Below are 21,918 nucleotides of genomic sequence, written 5' to 3' on the forward strand. Positions count from 1 at the left end.
CTCTGCTGGACGCCTAGCAGAGCAACTTGTGGGCTCTGGTTGTTGTTCAGGGCGGGAAACTGCCGGTGATATAAAAGAGAGAGAGCTGGTCGCCTGTTGCCTTCTCCGGGGTGGTCGAGTTTCTGGAAGATACGGCGATGCATATGAGGTACCACGCGAAACGGAGTCTTCATACGGCATACTATAGGAAGGGGCATGGTAAGCTGACATTGTATGATGGTGGTGATTATGGTAGGTAGGCCTCGAGAACATTCGCGGGGAGTGGTCCATGGATGACATTTTGTTCAGAGCGTCACGAGTAAGCCACAGATACAGGCAAACTTGTCCAGATCACCTCTGGGATAGAGTCAAAAGTTGAAACCAAAGGGGAAAGAGAAACCAGCAGGATTGATGCAGCGAGACCGTCATGACCTACAACTACGGAATAATATAAAAAGAGAGAGAGGAAGGAGACCCGACTACCCAAACATCCCTTGGGTGCCCTGGGGTGACAGCAAGCCAGACATTGGGCATGTATATCTTGCCCCTTCGAGAGGGACATTCAAAGATCCTGGAACATGAACGAATGGAAGCGGTTGTGACGTCCACTGTCCTTGCATACCAGAGAAAGGTGAGAGCGAAGAAAAAAAGGTGCCACGACTATTGGGTCAACGGCCTGAATGTGCGCGAACGGCAGGGACAGCACAACGTGGGATGGCCTCATTGCCCAGATCGGTCCTATTTGGTCAGAAGTCCTCAAAACTCAAGGAATGAGACATGCAGTTCGAGGGACATGGGGCCTAATGATCGCCCATAAGAACGTCACGCTCTTTCTGTCTATTGGAGTATAAAGTGAGTGTGCTTGTCGGCCGGTTGCACCAAGCAAGCGGAGGCCTATCCCTAGAAAGAAACCCCTTGCATTGGTTGCTGTGGGTGCAACAGTGACCATATTTGGAGACAGCCGCACAATCTCGGCAGTGGCTTTATCCAGTTACCCTCTGTAAAGACTTGCAGATCGGAAATCTGTTTGAATGGCTTCGACCCCGACTGACGGCACTGCAGAACAACTAGTAAGGTGATTTCAAGTTGAATCCAAATCACAGTCGAAGCCATTAGAGAGAAACCCTACGAAGGGTTCACTGGTTGTCGATCCATCCATGGGCTAAACAACGAGGAGTTGTTAGTATGGTCCTAGCACAGTAGAAGGAGCTGAAAGGGAGACTAGGGATTATTGTCAATTTATTGGGGACACGAACCAAGCGATGAGAAGATGATTCCTCAGATGGAATACTGTTCGTTAGTCTTGATAGATCCAAGAAGGCGATGAGACACTTCTTGTAGGTTGTGCAGATCCAGCTGTGTCAGAAACAATACTTCAGGATCGCCGTCAACTGGTAAATGAGCACCTAGAGCAAACAGTGCAAACAGATCGTTTATCGTCCGCTTTATCGGTGATCCATCCCAAGAAGGAAAAAATAAAAAAAAGCTTCAATATCACTTATGCCAGTGTTGCGGTCTCAATTTCCACTCTTTACCCGTTCTTCTTTTCAATAGTTTATCCCTGATGCTGTCTGAGAGTTTCATTGCGTCGACCTTGACGTCTGTCAAGACCCCGACAGCTGCGACCTTGAGAGACGTGGGAATCTGCGTCCAGGAATGGCAACCCACGGTCAATTTGCGCTCCACATTCAAGAAGAGCTCAACAGCAGCCAATTGTCTGGCCGTGAGTCAGTCGCATGTGTTTGCAGCCCAGTCTGAGAAGGCTATCGTCCATGTGTACAGTCGAGAGAAAGGAAATCAAGAAGCTATTGTTCCTTTTCCAGAGCGCATTCGCAGCATCGCGATTGCAGGTGGTAAGAATGGTGATATTTTAGTTTTGGGAACTGAAGGTGGAAGGTTGATCCTGTGGGAGGTAAGTTAGATGTTGGAGTTGCGCATTCGTGAGATTCTCTCTAACATTTACAATCATGACAGACTTGCACTGGACGACAAGTAGCTACGACAGCGTCGCATTTGCAACCAGTAACGTCGCTGGTGATCGATCCCACGTCTAATTTCATTCTATCCGGATCGTCAGATGCTAGCATACATGTCTGGTCGCTGGTTGACATTCTATCCTTCACAAAGCCTCCGTCAGGTCGTGATCGACAGCAACCCAACTCGCCCATCCATACGTTCTCGAACCATCGCGCAGCTATTACCTCCATCGCTGTGGGTCACAGCAGCGGGCAATACAACGTCGCCGTCTCTACCTCGAAAGACAACACTGCCATTGCTTGGGATTATCGTACAGGGCGGCTTTTGCGGACTTTTCTCTTACCTTCGTCAGCATCATGTTTGGCTCTCGATCCAGTTGACCGTGCTTTCTACGTCGGATATGAAGATGGGAGCGTACAGTCAGTAGATTTCTACAAAAATCAGTCCATCCAGCATCCTCTACACGATCCCTCGTTGCAATCCACTCCCGCACAGCCATCGGCAGAAGACCGCTGGCTGCCGCCCTCCCCAGATGTTGGCGCCGTCCATTCACTTTCTCTCTCTTACGATGGGATGACTCTACTCTCTGGACATCAGAATGGAAAGGTCCTGTCGTGGAACGTAGGCCGAAGGAAATATGCTTCGACACTAGCGGACTATACACATCCGGTGACAAATCTAATCATGCTTCCTCTGGGAGGATTGGCATCTCCTGCGCTCGAACTGAAGAGGGTGGCGCACACGATAGTTAAACCGCGATACGACCATGCACTTTCGGAATCATCGAATGCGGCTGGCACCGTCCCCTCCGAGTATACGTTCAGCACACATCTGCTCGCCTCAAACACACCCAAGCCCACTGCGAAGAGTCATTCGTCCAACCAATTCTCTGAAGCTCTCACGCACACCTTCTTTCCCGAGTCGCTGATGGAAGAAGGTCTCGCAGAGTTGGCCTCCTTCAAATCCGCTGGAACGAACGGCGTTCTGGTCTCATCTGCTCCCCAATCCGTCGTTGACCGGGTCACTACCGTCGATAACTCGCAGGTCACATCGTTGGAAGAGGAAATCGCGACGTTAAAGAAGAAACTGGCAACAAACGAGACAGCACGCCAAGTCAGCACGGATGAGGTGACTAAGCTGCGCTCTGACCTGGTGAATATGCGCGACTATATCAATGAGCTTCATCAGAAACAAGAACAAACCCAGCGGGAAAAGGTGCTCCGCCAAGCTCGGAAGGAGGAACGGGAGGCTCGCAGGCGGGAAGCCTGGCTTGCTGCCGAGAAGAAGGGGAAGAAGGGGGACGCCGTACTTCGACGGATGGAGGCCGAAGAGAGCGCTCAGACCAGTGATTCAGATGATCAGAGCAGTGACGAGCAATAGTCGTTGCTCTGGTCTTGAAATGTTGATCTTGACATTATTAATGATTGCCGATCTACGATGTCTGTATAGTGTGTCATATTGCCTGAATAGAATTCTTGGAAAGGCGCAACGGGTCCAAAAGTTGGTTTGGGATTGCTCATTGCCTATCTATAGCTTACGATCTACTGAACATAGCGCACATCTATATTCTTGAATTGCTAATTCAGCTACCACATACTCAATAGAGAATCCCGAGAACGTTTCATGAACTAGTATTGCCGGGCTTCGAATGCGTATGGAAGCAATTCGAACATTTTTGACATTCCAAGCATGAATGCAACGGGTGCAACGGGGGCCACCTCGAGTGTCGTCTTGCAGAATGATCTATCATACCGCCACATATCTGTCTAGTGAATAATACGCTCAGTCGCTCATAATGTGAACAAGACACTATTATTATGATCACTCCTTAACCCAAGTATCGATTTCAAGACTGGAAAAGAAGAAAGGATCATTCAATATGGGATCTACAACGGAGCCATCAATCAGCGACTCAAAACGTCACTTGTTTCTCCCCTTGTTCTGAGCCTTCATTCATGGGACACCTGTAGGGCGACGCAAGGGCTTGTTATGAATTCCTCGCATGTCACAGCTTACATCCTCGTGTCAGATCGCCAGTAAAGACAAAAATTTTGAAGATCCTAAGCGACGACGGCTTGCCGAATGATAGAGGTTCAGGGGGTGGCAACCGTACAACATTCCTCTGGGCTCAGTTGAGATGGACGTAGACGAGGATGTGGCTGACAATCTAGATGTTCTTGGGGCGTATTGAACGCCTCAGTCACATATCTCATCGGTGGAATCTCTTTCGGGCGACGAGTTCCTTTAATTCGACCCATTGAAGCTTGTCGGCCTGAAAGCCGTGATTCATTGAAAATAGTTCATGCGCATTTTCGGTATGGGAGGCTCATTGTGTTCAGCTGGCACTCGTTTTGAATGACTGCCTCGATAGCTGCGACGTGAAGGGGCGGATGCCATGCCATCATGTTTTGTCTCCAGGACATTGGAGACAAGGGCCCCCTGCGGGTTGGGACAGCCGACTATCAAAAGGACTAGCTTCTTTTACATATCCATCAATCCAAAGTCAATGGCACTTGCCTAGCGAGAATTGCCAGATGGATTGGGAAGCATAGCGGCTGCCGACAAGTCCTTGTCCTTGTCGGTAGAGTCGTTTGCTCGACTGATTGAACACTGGAATTGGAGGGGTCATTTATCATGCAATCTCCAGGAGTATGAGTGGAGAAAGACTTCGACATATTCAGTGGACGCTTCCTGGCATAGCTCCCTCGGCGTGCACGTCTGGTCTTCTCCTTGAGCATACAGAATGGAAGCCGCTCTGGGTGAAAATGGAATCATGGGATCATCGCAATACCCACTCCCAGATTACGGAAGCTCCTGATTACTTTCTGGTGTTCCATGCTTTGATAAGAATTGGCTCTACCACCAGCAATCCACATTCATGTCCACACCAACATCCAGACTTACTTAGGTACGGCTAACCATACAGGGGCTACCCCTTCATCGAAGCAGAAGCAAAGAGGCCTATGTGCGTTACACGGCGCGAACAGCAGGCAAGCAAAGCTCAACATCCCCGTTGATATTCGACTTTCGCTACCAGACTAGTAACTTGCAGAGGCCCGCCCTTCAATTTGCAGTCCTTTCAACTGCTGCACGATAGCTACCCCCGAACTGGTGCCAATGCGATCTGCGCCTGCTTTTAACATCTTGACACAGTCCTCCGCCAAGCGCACTCCTCCACTGGCTTTGACCTTGGTTCCCTTCCCGACCAACTGAGCTGTGGCTCGCATGAGAGCCACATTTTCAACCGTAGCCCCGGCCCCCTTGAATCCCGTGCTGGTCTTAACAAAGTCGGCCCCGGCCATGATCGCCAGAACCGTAGCGGCAATGATCTCGTCACGGGTCAACTGCGACGTTTCCAGGATGACCTTCAGCTTGACCGGTGAGGGCGCCACCTTGCGCACCTCCAGGATATCCACGTAGACATCCATGTACTTCTTTTCCCTCAACAGGAGGTAATTGAGCACCATGTCCAGCTCGCTGGCTCCCAGTTCGACGGCATCAAGTGCCTCCTTCTCTTTCTCCGTTGTATCGTGCGTGCCTTCAGGAAACCCCACCACGCACGCCACGGCGCCCTCTGGGAAGCCCCGGAGATTGGAGATGGCTCGGTTGACGTGCCGCAGGCGAACGCAGACAGAGGCGAACTTGTGCTCCATAGCTTCAGCGCAGAGCTTATCAATCTGCTCCTCCGTGGCATCCAAAGATAGCAAGGTGTGGTCGATGGTCCGGTGCACCGCCGAGGGGAGCGGGGTCTGGTATATGGGGTACCCATCTGGGAGCTGGTCTTTGATACCGGAGATCAGAACTCCCCATTCTTCGTTGTTCGTTGGGAGAAGCATGATGTCTAGAGAGGAAGTTCTTGTTTTCCGAATAGCCTGCAGAACAAAAAAGAGCAGCTCATACACTGTCAGGCGCGTAGAAGCACTTGTTTGGCCCCCTCAACTGCGGAGAAGCTAGATATCATCACGTGATAGAGTACTGGCTGCATCATGATGAGCTGTATCTTGTTGTACCAGAGGTACTTAGAAGTATGTCCTATGGGTGCGGATGGCATCTCCGAAAGCCTTGCTTGCAACGGAGCATGACAGATACAAACGTGGCTGCAGCTGTAAAATATCCGGATGACTTGCAGGCAGCTGATGATTCAACTTGCGCTGACTGTCGGCAAAGAGTATCAACATCGCGCAAACCAATAAAGTATCGGGCTTGTCATGAGACGTAAAGGAGAATCCCCTTCCTCATCCTTATCTTTATACTCACCCCCCCATCTTACACTGATAAGCCAGCATCCCTACGCACTGAACAGGACCATCAATACCAACTAAAATACCAAACCGGACCACAGAATTGCAAAACAACCCGTCTTAGCGACAGCTCTTGCACTCCGGCCCTCGAACATCATCTACCCTTCCGATTCTGCGAGGCCCAAACCCTCCAGGTCCACCGCCGCCACCACCAGCTCCTCCCGAGCTCGAGCCACCCCCGCCTCCCCACCGAGACCGAGCACCGTGACGATTTGCAGCCTGGGAGACATTGAACTGTGAAGATTGAGCAGCAGCGTATGGGTCCAGCTAGAATTGGACTGAGCGTCAGTAAAGTGAGGTAGATTGGCGCACGCAGGTCGACGGATCTCGCGCGAGACTGCGCCACCCATAAACTGGCGACGATGATGGGAACAAAGGAGCGAGTCCCACATACCGAGAAGAGGGTCACAAAGTACAAGCCGAGGAAGAAGTAGATATTTTCAAAGAAGCGCGAGATGCGGACGGGGAGGGGAGGACTGCGGCGAGGTTGATTTCATTAGACTTCTGCCTGCTCACGACAGGGACAGGGTTCATACCTTGACAGGACCTCCCCGTTGGACATGTAAGTTTTATTGTTCGACGACATGGTGTTGCTACTGCTTTGATAGGTAATGAAAGCAGAATGGCTGATCGATCGATAGAAGATGGAATGAGGATGGAGCTGAGATGCTGGCCGAGGCCTAGTGGCGCCAAGTTGTGTAACTCGTGACTGTCACGGCCATTACCTCATCTTACTTGTACATGTATAGACGTTCAGGAGAGTTCCAACGACTTAGGATATATCTCGCGCTTTCCTAGTATAATTCGATCTTGAGATATCAAATGGAGAAACTGACTTCTCGTATCAAATGATTCTCTCTCGGCTTGTGTCTTCTGAAGGTACGACTAAAACACATTTGCTGTAGGTAGCCTTCTAACGGCTTGATATAAATCTAGTTTCATGTCATCAGCGAATTCATCTGATAAAAATGCGCCGGTTTCAAATCTTCCTCTTAGAACTGAAACACTAGATATATCAACTTTTCTTAGAGACATAAAGGAACCATACTACATGGGGACACATGCTTGTAATCTTTGTGTATTTTGATAGTGGTACATACTCTTGTCTACTGCTTGGTACACCCAGAAACAACTACCAGATAATGGGGCAAGATTTCTAATCAATATGATTGTGTTGATTGTTGAAACTTATCTAAATGGGTATCTTTATCTCTATCTCAAACTCCAAATCCTGTTGAAAAAAAAACACCCCGTCGTGATCATGATCGTCGGCAGACCCGTGCCCAGAATACGCCAAATGCAGATGTTGAATGAATCAAGAACTCTTGACCACGTCGGCATTTATCAAAGACTCATCGAGTACAGTGTGCAGATCATCAAATCCCCGGAACCCCTCCTCCACTACCCATTTCTCTTTGCTGGGCCCGTGCAGGATATGGCAGCTGGCTCCCACAATCAGCAATCCAGGGGGCCGAGATCCTTCGGCTTCGAACGCCGAGCAGACATGTTCCAGCGTCGAACGAATCACGCGCTGATCCGTGCATGAGGCTCGTTCAACGATAGCGCAAGGAGTATCCTTGGGCCAGAGTGTCCGGGACCGCGAGCCATCTTCCTCCGCTGGTAAAGTGGTCAGGGACTCCACAAGCGCTGAAAGTCGATGCAGGGCCATCAGGAAGACCACTGTTTGTGTGGGCACATAAGTAGGAGGCTCAGGAGCTGCGCCTTTCCTACCAGTACCGGTGCACACCAGGACCTGGTCCGACACCCCACGGTGGGTAGCGGGAATATCGGCAAATAAGGGCGCGCTCAGCGCGCTAGTGATTCCAGGTAGGACCAGGGGGATATAGCCCTCACCCCGGAAGAACTCGAACTCCTCACCTCCGCGGCCATACAGATATGGATCTCCTTGCTTCAACCGGAGTACATAGCGGCCCTGGCGCAAGGCAGCAATTCCCATTTGCAAAAATTCTTCTTGCGCTTGGTCTGCGTTTCCGGGGAATTTCCGCGCAATATGAACCTCCGTTCTGCGTGGGATCAAATCCAGGACAGGAGCAGGTACAAGTTTATCCGCCAGGATGATGTCTGCATTTTGGATCGCATGATAGGTTGCTCGCGTCAACAGCTCCGGGTTTCCTGGACCGGAGCCAGCCAAGATAATCTTTCCTTTCTTCGTCAAGGAGAAATCTCCTTTGACCTCGCTTCCAGCATCATTGCTGGAAGAGTAGGCCTGAAGAATATTTTCAATGTCTGAATCAGTGATGGCTGCAAGTTTGCGTAGCGGCCAGTACTCGCAAATCTGAGAGAGCCAGCGCATGCGCCTTGTTTTGGCTGAAGTCTTGTCATGCTCAGTGACGAGATTGTTGAACGTGTGTTTCTGTCCTGTCGAGTCATCCTCATCGCCATCGAACACACCATCACACAAGCCCGCCGCATAGTCTTCGGCCCAGAGTCGCCTTCTTACTGCGCCTAGTCTGTCGATGGCAATTCCAAGGTTAGGAGGAAGCGAGGAAGAGATCTCCCGCCTGAGACGAGAGGCAAGCTTGCAACCACGGCCAGAGGTCGTAATTCCGATGTGCAAGGGGCCATCTGAGTATGTTGAAAGCAGACTGAAGGAACAAAGGTCTGGCGCGTCGGTTACATTCACCGGGATCCTCAGACGCCGGCACAACTTTGAAATGTGAGAGCCTATCAAATTATTAGTCTTCATAGAAACCCGGGCTCGGCAGATAGTTGATACGTACTCAATGGATGTGGGCCCCCCAGAGTGACAAACACCATGTCCACAACACGGTCGACTTCTTCCCTCCCAAGGGTTGTTAGATCGTCGTCTTGAAAGGTTCGGCGAATCCATTGCACTGAGCCATTTTCAATACGCTCGGACAAGGTATAATGCACATCCACCGTATCTGGTGCAATGATAACTGGCTTTGCACCGATTTCCAAGCTCTTGACACAGCGAGCGGCTGCCAGAGGATTGGTCCCAATAATCAGATGGACCTGTGAGTCGGCGTTCATAGCCATCAACAATGGCGCCGGAGAGCCATTGTCGCAAGATGCATCCTTCATGGTAATAGGTTGCCACCACAATCAGCTTTAGCGCAAAGTATTTCTTGTTCTCACACTTGAATGAAGGATATGGGATAGCTGACTTCAGGGAAGGAGCAATTCTGGCTTTATACGTGAGCCAAATTGTCTTCAGACCCTTGAACTATCACGATCAATCAGATCGCTTCCCAATATCAGCAATCCAATGTCCGCGGAAAAGCCCAAGCAGAATGAATTGGAGATAACAGCGACTTCTCCCCGTGACTGTCACAGTTGACAGAACTGATAAACTAATCGAAAGAACTTGAGAATTAAAAGATCGAGACAAAGCCAATCTTCCCACTGTAAAACGAAAATAATGACTCTTTATACAAATTCTTTGCTCTGGTCTGTAGAGCCCAAAATAGTTTAATGCGATATTGCGTGATCGTACCTTTGCTTATCTAAGCCTGTCAATCATGGTACAACCAGGCGCCAAGAAGTCATTGGAAGATGCTCCAGGAAGTCAGGAACAGAGTACACCGTCGGGGATTCAGACTCGGCATTGATAAAGATCCATTACATTGACGTTCACCTGAAGCTCAGGAATGTGATGAGTGATCATAGCCTTGAAGAAGATGAATGGCTGTGGTTGTTATAGTTCCCTATGTCAGTTCAATTTGGACGGCATAATGCTGTGCAGATATCGAATCTGGGTCTGTCAAGAGGAGCACAGTCTCTCCAAAAGGGCCACTTCCCCATGTAGGACAGATGGCGTATAATCCTCATTCAGGAATGATGAAGACTGCAGGAAAGATGGTCAGTCGTCAGCCTGGTTGACTGAGAGAGCTGAGAACACTACTTACATACTGTGTACAGTTGCAGCCAACCATCTGTAGATCGGGCGGTGATGCGCATCTCACGTGATAAAGAGCTTCCGCCAGCTCAAGTAACTCCGAAGAGCAAGGCGCAGGACACTCTCATAGCTTCATATCCATCTCCTTCTAGAATCTAATCAAACCCCATCATCCTCTTTGTCTCGGGATTTATTGATACGTTGGAGATATCGAACCCTCTCTCATTTGATTTTCGTGCCTCCATACAACCCTTCGAAGAAGTGACGTCTCAGCATTCGTCACTATGTCCAGCGGAGGCCTTTTGAAGCCGGAGAAGGATTTCTCCAAGGATGCGGACAAGCTGATCCCGGAGGCAGAGCAGTTGGCAAAGGTCTGAAATAGCTGATGGCTGGAGTGAGGCTTTTACTGATGACGGCTCGCAGACCGATGTTCAAGGCGCCATCGATAAGCTCCTGGTTTTGGAGAAGCAAGCAAGACAGGTATGGCATCATACTGGTTTCTCCGGCCTCCCATATCGTGGCTTCTCTGATCTCTCTATGAACATAGGCTTCCGATCTTGCAACCACATCACGAATCCTCACCACTATCGTTACCCTCAGCAAGAACTCCGGCGATTGGAACCTCCTCAACGACCAGGTGCTCCTTCTTTCCAAGAAACATGGACAACTTAAGCAGGCGACGACGAGGATGGTCCAGAAGGTGATGGGATTCTTGGATGACACACCCAACACCGATGTGAAGTTGTCCGTGATCGAGACCTTGCGGACCGTAACCGAAGGCAAGGTAGGTGCTTCGTTTGGCAGGCATCTTGCGCGATCTTCCTGGGTCTTTTCGCTGATATATTCCTTAGATCTTCGTTGAAGTCGAGAGAGCTCGCGTCACGCGTATTTTGTCGAACATCAAGAAATCCCAGGGCGACCTCAATGCCGCCGCCGATATCCTTTGCGAGCTGCAGGTAGAAACCTTTGGATCCATGACGAGACGTGAGAAGACGGAATTCATTCTCGAGCAAGTGGGTCTCTGCATAGAGCGTGGCGACTGGACACAGGCTGCGATTTTGAGTCGCAAGATCAGCAAGCGGTACTTTGCACGCAAGCCGAAGAAGTCACCTGAGGAGATCGCGAAGCTGAAGAAGGAGGCGGAGGAGCGAGAAAAGACCCGTGCGCCCGATGAGGCCCCTATGGAGGTCGATGATGATGTTACGGATCTGAAGCTCCGATACTACGAACAGCAGATCATTCTCGCCAACCACGACTACAAGTATCTGGATGTCTGCAAAAACTATCGCGAAGTCTTGGACACAGACTCGGTGCAGAACAACCAAGAGCAACTGCGAGCGGTAAGCTCTTGTCTTTTGCATCATTTTAATTCTAGAAACTGACAAGAGCGTCTCAAGGTGCTCGCCCGGATCGTCTACTACATCGTTCTATCTCCATACGACAATGAGCAATCCGACTTGCTGCACCGCATCCAGCAAGATTCAAGACTCTCTCTGGTTCCCACCGAAGCTCGCTTGGTGAAGCTCTTCACCGTTCCTGAGCTGATGCGCTGGCCCATGGTTGCCGAGCAGTTTGGCCCCCATCTCTGCAACACCGACGTGTTTGACTCCCAGCCCAGCCAGTCCGCCGAGGATCAGGCACATAAGAGGTGGCAGGATCTCCGCAAGCGGGTCATTGAGCACAATGTTCGTGTAGTGGCCAAGTACTACACTCGTATTCAGATGGGACGTCTGACGGAACTGCTGGATCTGACCGAGGAGGAGACGGAGAAGTACATCAGTGAACTGGTCACCTCGAAAACTATTTATGCGAAGATCGACCGTCCTGCCCGGCTGGTCAACTTCGCCAAGCCCCGTGACGCAGACGATGTATTGAATGAATGGAGCAGCGACATGAAGAGCCTTCTGGGACTTTTGGAGCGCATCGACCATCTGATTACCAAGGAAGAGATGATGGCCAGAATCCTTCCGTCCCGAGGCGAGAAGGCCAAGGCTCGCTGAAATCTCTCCGGGGACGAAGAGATTTGAATGGTGGGTTGAATGAACAGGGCGCTAGATATGCAGTAGCGTGTAGAATAATCTGATGAATGACCCATGGATTGATGCTATTGCCGAAAATATCGTTAGGTCTTTGTATGTATTTGCTCGGATTGTCCAACTCCATGCCAATGTAGTCTAAACCTTTCTATCTATAAACATGGTCTAAACACAACTAGGCCAGATATTATCTACGCTGTGCTCAAAAGTCCAACTCTATCCGTCTAGAACGGCACATCCATCTCCCACGCATCCTCCTCCTTCGCATCCGCTTTGGCTTTATTTCCCTCCAACTGACCTCTAATGAACATCACCGCAGCGTCCAAGTACGGCCTCTGGCTCGGCAGAAAGTGACCCCCGGGGTGCCAGACAACCTTCCCTTCCTCCTCTGGGTTCCCCGCACACGCCTCGATCAGCGCCCGACTGCGCGTATCATCGACAACAGCATCCAGCGACCCCAGTACATGCAACACCGGCGTCTGGATTGGCGGGTTCTCATAGAAAGACCGGTAGCGCGGACCAGGCGAGCGGAATCCACTATAGCACACCGCAAACTTTAGAGGCGGATGGACAATCTGAGCAAAGGACGCCGGGTAGGGAATACTGGCTACGGGCTGCTTGAGCCCGGCGCCGTGCGAGGCAACCTCGGGGTCGGCAAAGTGCGCGAAGGCCTCCTTGCGCCCTGGCTCAAGCAGCGACGCGACCATTGCGGCCATTGCGGCGCCCTGCGAGAAGCCGATGACGCCGTCAAACGGACCCTCGTCGCGGAGGACCTTGGCGATAGCGGCCAGGCCGTCCTCGAGGCCGACGTAGAGGGGTGATTCGGCGGCATCGGAGCGTCGGTACCAGCCGTACGCCTCGATTTTCTCATCCTCTTGCTGCTGGTCTGCCGGGGAGCGTTCGGCGGGCGGCTCGTAGCCGGGGATGTCGGCGGGGTTGAGGCGGGCGGGGCCTGTTGGGTAGGAGGCGGAGACGTCGTGGAGGGGGAAGGCCTTGGTCAGGTGTTTGATGAGAGCGCGGCTTTTGGCGTAGAACAATGGCCCGGACTGAGTATAGCCGTGCAGCATAAGCAGCTTGAGGGGCTGACGGGGTGCCATTGTGGTCTTGGGCTGTGGTGGGTGAAAGGCGGAAGGAGAGGTGAGCAAGAGAGTGAGAATCGACCAGTCCAAACCTGAGATCTGTTGGAGTAGTGGATACGCGGCAGCTTGACTACACCCGGGATATCGAAATTTCTTGACACATCGGCGAAACCATGAGTCACGATGATCATCACACTTCAAAATAGTTACATGGAGGGAAAGAAGAAGGAAATCCAGCCAGAAGACAGACGAGACGATCAGAAGCAGCAGTCTTGAAAAGACTTGAAAGAGGGAAATTAGACGCCGCGATAAGATAAGAAAAGCAGCGATCAATGGCAAGAATTACTAGTTTACTACTAATATGATTCTTATTACTTGATCAGAATCCTCGCATCGAACATCCTCCTCTGAATCCTCTAGCAGGGCAAACTAACCTCCTCTCTGCTAAATCCTAACTGGACCTTCCTACTCATCAAAATGAGCACAGAACAACTCGAATTCAACGCTGATCGCATCGATGCCAAGATGGCCGAGCTCCTCTCGTACGTTTTTCCCCATAGTTAGCTGGCAACGGTCAACTTGTCTACTCTCTATATACTTCAAAAGTTCAAACACCATTCCCATCACTCCTATCACACAACCCATCTATTCTTAACCAAAAACTAACCCTGCCATAACCCTAGATCCTTCGAAGCCCACCCGCTGATGCAACCCCCCAACACCCACCCCACCGTCTTCTTCCTCTTCGACTTCATCCGCAACACGCACCGCGAACTCAAACAAATCGACCTGGAAAAGTTCCGTGCCGGCGACGCCGACGCCCGCAACAAGGCCCAGGACGTCCTCGGCCGTAACAACTTCGCCCACGTCCTCGTCAACGACACCACGGGCAAGTTGGCGCTCATGACGGGCGGCGATCCAACCAACCCCGTGGATTTCGGGGACGACATCCGCACGAAGGCAAAGGAGCTGACGGAGGTTTAAGTATGGTGGTGATGCGCCTTCCGGGGTGGAATGTAAACACCCCCCCTACCCTTCCCCTCCCCCCTCTCTCCCCCCTTGAGGTCTGGGTTGTCTTGTCAGGTATGGGTAAGATTGCTGTAGCCTGTTAGTGCCGAGGAGAATGGAATGGGTACGTGGTGTGGAAGCTGGTTCTTCTGCCTAGGTTCTTGTCTAGGGCGAGGACATCCTTCTTCTACCTATTGAACTGGATAGTCAATTACATACTCTCGTTATCGAACGTGTTCGGTGGTGCGGGTCTTCCTGGTTCTTTATCGTCGGTGCGTGTACAGAGTAGGTTCTCTATCCGTAGAGCATGTACGCATGACACGTAGCTTGGACGATCTTCTTTCAGACTGATGCAGCGAGATCTCGACGCTGCAACTGCAAGTTTACGTCTGAATGGACCTTGCATAAGCATTCAGCACCAACAGCATGGGCCATGGCAACGGATATCTGGGTGGGGCTATGGGGGGAGGGGGGAGGGCAGGGTGCTATCGATAAGAAGTCATACGTGGGGTAGGGACAGACTGACAGTAAATACTATGCCTACGAGCGGGGAGGTCCAATGAATGAAGTTACGAACACAAGTCGATCCCGAGCTCAAAGCTACAGTACTTTATTCTAGACAGTCGGCAATACTAACAGGGCAAGAGGACCGGACAAGAGCTAGCATTCACTACAAAAGATACGTATTTACAGCCCAGCTCCAACCAGCTACAGACAGACTGGCCGGGGCCGTAACCGAGTGCAAGCTCCTCTGCCACGAAAGCTCGCTCAGGCACCATCCATCGGAAGACATCGACCGTTCTCGCGCTGTACCGGTCGGAAGGTCTCCCAGCGCTGCCGTTAGAGTCCATGGTTGCAGAACTCTGCGACAGGGCGGGGTGTCGGATCGACCAGCAAGAGCTCGTGCCAGATGTTGTTCGTTGTCGTCTGAGAAGCTCATCATAGTCCATGTCGATTTTTTTTGGTCATGGGGGTAAGGTAACCGGGATACAATCCGTCAATGAAGAGATCGTCGTACAAATGTCAACTGCGTGCAAGGCAAGAGAAGAACAAACGTTTCAAGGTTAAAAAAAGCAACGAGTAGAAAGAACTGTGCAGAAACGAATTCATATAGTTGGACCGATTTCATGTGCCAGATATCCGGAACTCCCCTCCATGATGGATATTGAACAAACAAGTGACAAAAAGCTTAACAGAACCGTCAACGCTTTTGGTATGGATGGCAAGGTGTGCCCGGGTAATGCTTTTTTTTTTGTGTTTCGAAGAATTCATCGAACTTTGTAATTTTTTTTTGAGATTTCCCCAGAACGGGGCGGAGGACTCCATCTTCTATCTGCAATGTGCTCTCTCAAAAAAAGATTATTCCATCGTCGAAGAAGAAACGCCACATTTCCTTAAATCATCGCTCCGGCATCGGTTTTTGCGTCATGAACACATCTACTTTCTCCGGAAAGAGCAGCCCTCGGTGAGTCTGGCCTTACCACCGGTGGGCTGGCAAAGGACGGTCGAGCAGCCGGCGCAAACGACAACGGTCTGGGCGTGGGAGAAGACGGTGGTGATGGTGAAGCAGCCGGGGCACTTGACGTCCATGAAGAAGGAGCGGGGAGCAGGCACAAGGGTCTATATGGTCGAGAGTATCCAACATCAGCCATCGATTCGAAAACGGGTATTTCCTTGCTGGCAAGTCTTTCGGTGGTCGTTCGGTAATCATCATTCATACCTTAAGCTTGTGCTTGCGAGCCTCGGCCTGAGGAGTAGGGTTGAGGAGGTCGACCGCGAGAACCTATATCACAGAAAAAAAAAGATAAATATGTTAGCCCCCTGAAAGTTCAAACATGATTCCCCTTCACCCCTTTATCTTGATGAAAATTTGTCCCGGCGACGGCGAGCACTTGCACGGACAGCGAGGTCCTGTAATGTGCAGGCGACAACCAGTTCCTCCTCTCATGATATCTCGACGTGGTGCGTGGAGTCTGGGATGCGAGCAAAACCTACCATCTTGACGAGACAAAAAGTCGATCAGCGAAATGGATTGAAATGCTGCGCTGATGGAGATGGCCTGCTTGAGGGGGTGGTGAAGCAAAAGAGGTGGTCTCGTGGAGATGGCGAGGTTTGAAGGGATTTCTCTGACGGCGTCGCCCAGCCCGGGCCCGTTTGGGGGAGAATAGGGCTCAAGCCCTCGCTTACTTGTCCTTTTCTGGTAATTTTGGCACGCCCCATAGACTCGCCCCAGCTTTAGCTCAGAATAACCCAATCATATATTGCGCTATGACAACCTGGGCCTAGTGCAAATACCGTAACGCTAGTACCAATCTAGCAGGTGAGTCGCCATCATCGCTTTTCTAGATTTATCCAGTTGGTTCTTGGCTGCTTCATAGTTCAAGAGGAACGAGATACTCTGGGCTCAAAGGCCTCAAGGACTCAGGGAAAGCGCGAACAAAGATATTAAACAAGACAGAGCTACCATGATCTATCGCTAATCCAATCTCTGAATCGTCAAACATCATATAGACTGGTGTCCAGCCCAGCTACAGGTGCAAGCGACTTGATATGTACCTGTGGTATATAGCTCAAGTTCAGCCAAAATTACAAAAGAAAAAGTGTGTCCCGCCTAAGCATCCTGGAAGGTACAATAAAATACAATGCGAACCGAGGGTGTTGTCTCTTTACTCAACTGTGACGTCCAAAGAGGTCTTCTCCAATACCCACTTTCGGTCATATGCGATGCATAGTTGATATGCAGCTGAATTCAGATCATTAGTTGATCTTCTTGGTTTGCCCGTTCACGGCCGGACGCTCCTCCACGTGTGGGTGCTTGATGATCAAACACCAGATATCGATGTAGTCACATATCGTGGTGATCACGTCGTGCTAGAATCATTAGTACTTGTCGTGTCACGTTGGTAGAATGATCCAGACATACCACGAAGCTTCCGTAGACACCAATTAACAGACCGAGACACGCAAAGACGTATGAAACATGGCCAGATCCGTCTCCAAAAGCGCTGGGCCAAAGCCCAAAGAACGGGCCAGCACTGTCAAGCACACCAAAAGCCAGAGGAGCAATGCCGATGAAGATGTTCCGGAAGGGAAAGTCGGCTTTGATCAAGTGGGCAACGATCATGTTGCCCACTGCGTACGCGTTGATCAGGCCAACAAACAGCATGAACGGAACCGTATAGACCTCGAGGATCACGGGCTGCAGGTACAGGTAGGCAGGCACAAGTGCCCACAGCGTCACCAGGGGAATCAGCCCATATAGAGGCTTGATAGGGTCCAATCCACGCTCGGATCGAACCTTCATAACATGCACAATGCTAGATCCGGTGGCAAAGAAGAGAATAATAGCGCCGTAGATAAGGTACCATTGCGTGAAGGGCATTTCGTATAGCTTTTCGGGAACTGAATCCAGCCTGGGGACGCCAAGGGTCTCGAGCATGGGACGATGCCAGAAGCTACCGCCGCCCTGATAGGCAGTAAATGCGAACACGGTGCAAAGGGTCAAGATTCCCTCAACGGGCCCAGAGATGATGCCAAGTGTCAGCACCTGAGTGTAATATTCGTCCCATGTTTGGACGTAGAAGGCCATAGTAGCTTCACGCGATTAGTGCCTGATTTGTGGGAGTTTTGGGGCGAAAAGCCGAATCCAAACCGACATACCTCCAAAAAGACTCAGGATAGTAGCCCAGGTCTGGCCCATGTTGGTCACGCCAGCGAAGATCACCACTCCCAAGGCAGTGTTGCATGCGTCGACACCTGCGGCTCAATCAATACCGCCGCTCCTCTTCGCTTATGAGACAACAACATCAGAGCTATACAACTTACTGTGGTCGAACAGCTCCCCAAGAGGACCACTTTGCCTTGTTCTCCGCCTGCGAGGACAACGGTTTAGTCAAAACTTATCTACTTCGCAGAGCAACGAGGTGACGGGGGCCAAAATCATACGCTTGCATGCCGTCTACAGCATCGAAAGTCTGGTAGAGAAACAACCCAATGGCGCAACTGGCATAGACCCATGGCGGGCAATCGTGATCTAACGTGGGGTTGTACCATAACACGGTGATGAAGTTGATTACCACGAACATAAACCCGGTCAGGGTAATCTACCGGTCCTCAGGTTAGATGCTCAATGGGCTTGACCGGACAGGACCAGAAACTTACGGCATTAGGCCTAAGCAAAGGAGGAAGCGGAAAGCTACTTGTTAGCCAGGCAAGAGCAAGAGACGGGTCTGGGAGTGTAACAAGAAGCGTTACTACTCACGCCATGCTCATGGGGAAGCAGTCGATTACGCAGTTGCTGTAGAACGGCTTGAGGACATATCGACTGATCAACGAGTGATCTACTCCCGCATATCGATATGTCTTGAGGTTAGGCAACTGCTGTTGCCGGATATAAACCATCTTATATCCTCTTTTGTGCACTTGCCCCTGTTTTCCCCGGCACGTCTATGGGAATACGGTCGGTAAGAGGTACGCTGCTTTCTCACCGTGGTTTTACAACAAGACTGGAGCCAAGCCGGCGGTGAATTCTAAACTCCAAGCACAAAGGGGGAACGAAGCCGATGCTTGGAAGGAGGAAAGAAGAAGGGAAGAAAGGAAGAGCGGAGAGTTTATATTGAAACCAAAGCTCCGTCGGAAATCCCAGTGAAGGGGAATTTGGGTCAAGAAGAAGGGAGAGGACGAAGAGGACAGCTGGAGCACGATAGTCAAAGTTCTATCGATGTTCGTTTCCCTTTTTAGTCCCGGATTTTCACCAATGTCTACATATTTTTTTTTTCTGCCGGCGGAAAAACACCGTGAAGGCGGGATGCGGGGCCAACGAAACCCACCGCATGTATTCGAACTTTCGAAGTTACCATACACTGCAGAATGCAGAAAGATAGATACGGACTACGGGGTCTTTGAATAAAGCTAGGTATCCATGCAGTGTGACGATATCCTGCATGGTAGGTTGAAGTAAGTCGCTTGTCTCTAATAATATGACTACCAAGAGTATCATATGCAAGAAGATGGTGATGTGGTCGGTTGAGGTGTTTGTATCAATTGGGTACGCCCCCTACGTATCACGTGCTATGGGAATCTGGAAGTTTGGAAGTTTGGGGGTTTAGACAGAGTCAACGCTTCAAAGGAATAAAGATGGAGAATATAGAAAGCGGGGTAAAGCTGGGGTAGCAATATCAATTATGAAATGAATGGTGATCACTGGTCAAATGTGGGAGACCGCGGTAGTACTCCGCAGTAGGCTCAGAATCACATGAAGAAGACAAAACATAGTAAGAAAGAAAAGACATCCATTTCAGTGCTAGATACAACAAGAACAAGAACAAACGCGGAAAACATGCTTGATACACAACTAGAATGCCATGGCCTGGTTGTCGAGTAAGTTGGTCAGGTAGTTGCACACTGTGGACACCAGACGGGTTAATCATATTCCAGTGGCCCAGACATGGAACACTGGCCTCCGCAAACCAGCGGTTTGAATAATGTCAATGTTCCCCGTAACTCCCAATATCCTTCCGGTCGGCCGTGCCCTTGTCGGCGCAATTTACCTCCGGCCATGGCGTGAATAAGCTTGTTTACGGCGGTGGTATCGCTCGCCGGGCCTCTCCAGACCGAAGAATCTAGATTTACAATCACAGATTCGGCATACTCCCTAGTCCAAGCGCAAGAAGAAAAAAAATAAAATAAAAAAGCCTAGCTCACCGGGCTCCACGGCATGGGGATCAGAATCCGACTCTGCATGCTCTGGATGAGAGGCACGGTCTTGTGAACGGTGTCCGCCCAGCCTTCAATGCCCCATGACTGTTCACGACGGATCTTGCGCTCCTCCAGGTTCGCGAATTGCCAAAGGTGATGCACTGTGTTCAGATCCCCGATCTGAACGAACCAAGCACCGACTCCTTCCATGACCTCGCGACGCGCCCTCAGGCCGTGGCGCCAGTGCGTTTCCCATTCGAGCAGGTTTCCAGGGTGGAGAGTGTAGGATCGAAGCTCAAAGAGACCACCGAGACGCCGGGGCGGAGTGGTGGGCCAGAAAGAGAATTCCTGCATCAGGGATGTCTTCTTGCTCTTGATCAGGCTTTTCAACTTGCGATCGAATGCCGGGAATTCGGGGTGCTGAGAAATGTTGTGAAGAGAGGCGTGGTAACCTTCATAGCGTTGATACTCCCAGATATGCACTGAGGATTAAGAGGTTAGCAAGGAAAGGATTGATACAATGGCATTGAACCAAGAGGGAAAAGGGTGTTCTGGGGCTCATGGTCTGAAAATACCAAAGGTGTCATTATCTCCCACTTGTGTACGCCAGCTTCCAACCAGATTGACCCTGTTCTCCTTGGTCTTGGCCATGCGAGGATACCACTCGCCAACGAGCGCGACGTAATCATCGACCTTGTCGGGTTTGACTTCGTGGAAGACGATGGAGTGAACGTATTTACCGCGGGCGAGCACTTGAGAGAAGGAGCGTTCGATATCCTTGTCGAAATGCTGGCCCTCCTTGGTTCCATAAATGAGTGAAGACAAGGGACCCCGCTTTGGAGACTGGTTGGCTTCCGAAAGCTGCTCATCTCCTAGAGATCGGTGGGTGGAAAGTAAGCCCAATGCCTTGTTATCAAGAACGCTGGCGGCATCAACAACAGGGCTAAGTTCACCACTCGCATTGCTCGCTCGGGGAGCAGTGGGAGCGGTAGTGTACTCACGGAAGCGATCACGAATAACAGGGGAAGCAGAGGTAGAACCAGAAGAATCGACAGACTGACTCTCTTGCTGTTCCTTCTTCTTGCGAGCTGCCTCCAGATTTTCGCGGAACTCCTTCTGCCGCGCATTAAATTCAGAAGCGGACTCGGGGATGATGTCACGGATGGAAGGAGTTCGGTGAACCACGGCCGAGGAGCTGAAGGGCCGCACCAGCGAGGACACTGGTCGGACAACACGGGGAGCGAGCATGTTGAGGCTAAATTCCAACAGGACGGAACAGGCGCTCGAATGACAAGAAAGAAAACGGGAAAGAGAAAATGAAATTATGGCTCAGGGAAATGATAGACAGAAGGTGGTCTATTTGAAGTAGACACGGTCGGTTGAAAAAGGAAGAAAGGGAAGCTTCACAGGAGCGAGAGAGAGAGAGAGAGAGAGAGAGAGAGAGAGAGAGAGAAAGAGAACGAGAGAGGTTGAGTAGACAAGAAGAGAGGGGGTAATGTAACCGAGGAGAAGAGAAGAGAGCAAGGATATTTAAAGGGATGCTGAAGCTAACACGCGACGGACAGAGAAAACGGCTTCAATACAGTAAACTAAGAACTGCAGAAATCCAGTCGAGGACGTACAGGAGGGCGAATGCTGTGGTTAACTGGCTATTGCTGTGTGGCGTCAGGCTCAGGTAGCGATCCAGCAGCGAATACAGGGATCAACAACTCCATTAGCAGGTGGAGAAAGTGATGGGTTACCCCAATGGAGAGCTTAGAAAGGGTCGCAGACAGAAAGTCGGGTTAAGATGCAGTAATACAATGATAAGGTATTTAAGTTATTAGGTAGTTAGATTGATGGAACTACCAATGGGCAGTGGAAAAGAAGGAGAGGATACTAAGGTAGGTCAGGTATGAGCGAGTACCTAGGTACCTAGCTGCTAAGCTGAGTGGTAACTGGTAAGAGGTAAGACAGAAACT

General features: G+C 50.6%; 10 protein-coding genes across 10 annotated transcripts, besides 2 other annotated features; 3 read left to right on the forward strand and 7 right to left on the reverse strand.

Moving 5' to 3' along the window:
• Positions 1–1,543: 1,543 nt before the first annotated feature.
• ACLA_034530 (putative ribosomal assembly complex component Ipi3) lies at positions 1,544–3,336 on the forward strand (the record flags this gene model as incomplete). Its single annotated transcript, XM_001270675.1, has 3 exons — positions 1,544–1,832; positions 1,854–1,891; positions 1,954–3,336. The coding sequence occupies 3 exons, from the start codon at positions 1,544–1,546 to the stop codon at positions 3,334–3,336; spliced, it is 1,710 nt and encodes a 569-aa protein (XP_001270676.1).
• A 1,658-nt stretch (positions 3,337–4,994) lies between these two features.
• Positions 4,995–5,792, reverse strand: ACLA_034540 (2-deoxyribose-5-phosphate aldolase; the record flags this gene model as incomplete). Its single annotated transcript, XM_001270676.1, has 1 exon — positions 4,995–5,792. The coding sequence occupies one exon, from the start codon at positions 5,790–5,792 to the stop codon at positions 4,995–4,997; it is 798 nt and encodes a 265-aa protein (XP_001270677.1).
• Positions 5,793–6,355: 563 nt separating this feature from the next.
• On the reverse strand, positions 6,356–6,843 carry ACLA_034550 (uncharacterized protein; the record flags this gene model as incomplete). Its single annotated transcript, XM_001270677.1, has 3 exons — positions 6,356–6,610; positions 6,652–6,733; positions 6,794–6,843. 3 exons carry the CDS (start codon positions 6,841–6,843, stop codon positions 6,356–6,358), a joined length of 387 nt encoding a protein of 128 aa, XP_001270678.1.
• A 729-nt stretch (positions 6,844–7,572) lies between these two features.
• On the reverse strand, positions 7,573–9,323 carry ACLA_034560 (putative siroheme synthase; the record flags this gene model as incomplete). The annotated part of the gene is made up of 2 exons (XM_001270678.1): positions 7,573–8,942; positions 8,999–9,323. 2 exons carry the CDS (start codon positions 9,321–9,323, stop codon positions 7,573–7,575), a joined length of 1,695 nt encoding a protein of 564 aa, XP_001270679.1.
• Positions 9,324–10,421: 1,098 nt separating this feature from the next.
• On the forward strand, positions 10,422–12,137 carry ACLA_034570 (proteasome regulatory particle lid subunit RPN5; the record flags this gene model as incomplete). Its single annotated transcript, XM_001270679.1, has 5 exons — positions 10,422–10,508; positions 10,561–10,617; positions 10,685–10,921; positions 10,989–11,477; positions 11,535–12,137. The coding sequence occupies 5 exons, from the start codon at positions 10,422–10,424 to the stop codon at positions 12,135–12,137; spliced, it is 1,473 nt and encodes a 490-aa protein (XP_001270680.1).
• A 260-nt stretch (positions 12,138–12,397) lies between these two features.
• ACLA_034580 (alpha/beta hydrolase) lies at positions 12,398–13,270 on the reverse strand (the record flags this gene model as incomplete). The annotated part of the gene is made up of 1 exon (XM_001270680.1): positions 12,398–13,270. The coding sequence occupies one exon, from the start codon at positions 13,268–13,270 to the stop codon at positions 12,398–12,400; it is 873 nt and encodes a 290-aa protein (XP_001270681.1).
• A 459-nt stretch (positions 13,271–13,729) lies between these two features.
• Positions 13,730–14,236, forward strand: ACLA_034590 (uncharacterized protein; the record flags this gene model as incomplete). The annotated part of the gene is made up of 2 exons (XM_001270681.1): positions 13,730–13,794; positions 13,936–14,236. 2 exons carry the CDS (start codon positions 13,730–13,732, stop codon positions 14,234–14,236), a joined length of 366 nt encoding a protein of 121 aa, XP_001270682.1.
• A 1,461-nt stretch (positions 14,237–15,697) lies between these two features.
• On the reverse strand, positions 15,698–16,258 carry ACLA_034600 (40S ribosomal protein eS27; the record flags this gene model as incomplete). The annotated part of the gene is made up of 3 exons (XM_001270682.1): positions 15,698–15,880; positions 15,981–16,043; positions 16,256–16,258. The coding sequence occupies 3 exons, from the start codon at positions 16,256–16,258 to the stop codon at positions 15,698–15,700; spliced, it is 249 nt and encodes an 82-aa protein (XP_001270683.1).
• Positions 16,259–17,017: 759 nt separating this feature from the next.
• On the reverse strand, positions 17,018–18,661 carry ACLA_034610 (aminoalcoholphosphotransferase; the record flags this gene model as incomplete). Its single annotated transcript, XM_001270683.1, has 7 exons — positions 17,018–17,131; positions 17,184–17,854; positions 17,921–18,016; positions 18,086–18,132; positions 18,206–18,363; positions 18,422–18,455; positions 18,522–18,661. The coding sequence occupies 7 exons, from the start codon at positions 18,659–18,661 to the stop codon at positions 17,018–17,020; spliced, it is 1,260 nt and encodes a 419-aa protein (XP_001270684.1).
• Positions 18,662–19,954: 1,293 nt separating this feature from the next.
• Positions 19,955–21,205, reverse strand: ACLA_034620 (NIPSNAP family protein; the record flags this gene model as incomplete). Its single annotated transcript, XM_001270684.1, has 2 exons — positions 19,955–20,439; positions 20,533–21,205. 2 exons carry the CDS (start codon positions 21,203–21,205, stop codon positions 19,955–19,957), a joined length of 1,158 nt encoding a protein of 385 aa, XP_001270685.1.
• A 161-nt stretch (positions 21,206–21,366) lies between these two features.
• Positions 21,367–21,425: a microsatellite.
• Positions 21,371–21,424: a microsatellite.
• Positions 21,426–21,918: the final 493 nt, after the last annotated feature.

Source organism: Aspergillus clavatus, genomic scaffold (assembly GCF_000002715.2).
Source record: "Aspergillus clavatus NRRL 1 1099423829802 genomic scaffold, whole genome shotgun sequence".
Taxonomy (NCBI): Eukaryota; Fungi; Ascomycota; class Eurotiomycetes; order Eurotiales; family Aspergillaceae; genus Aspergillus; species Aspergillus clavatus.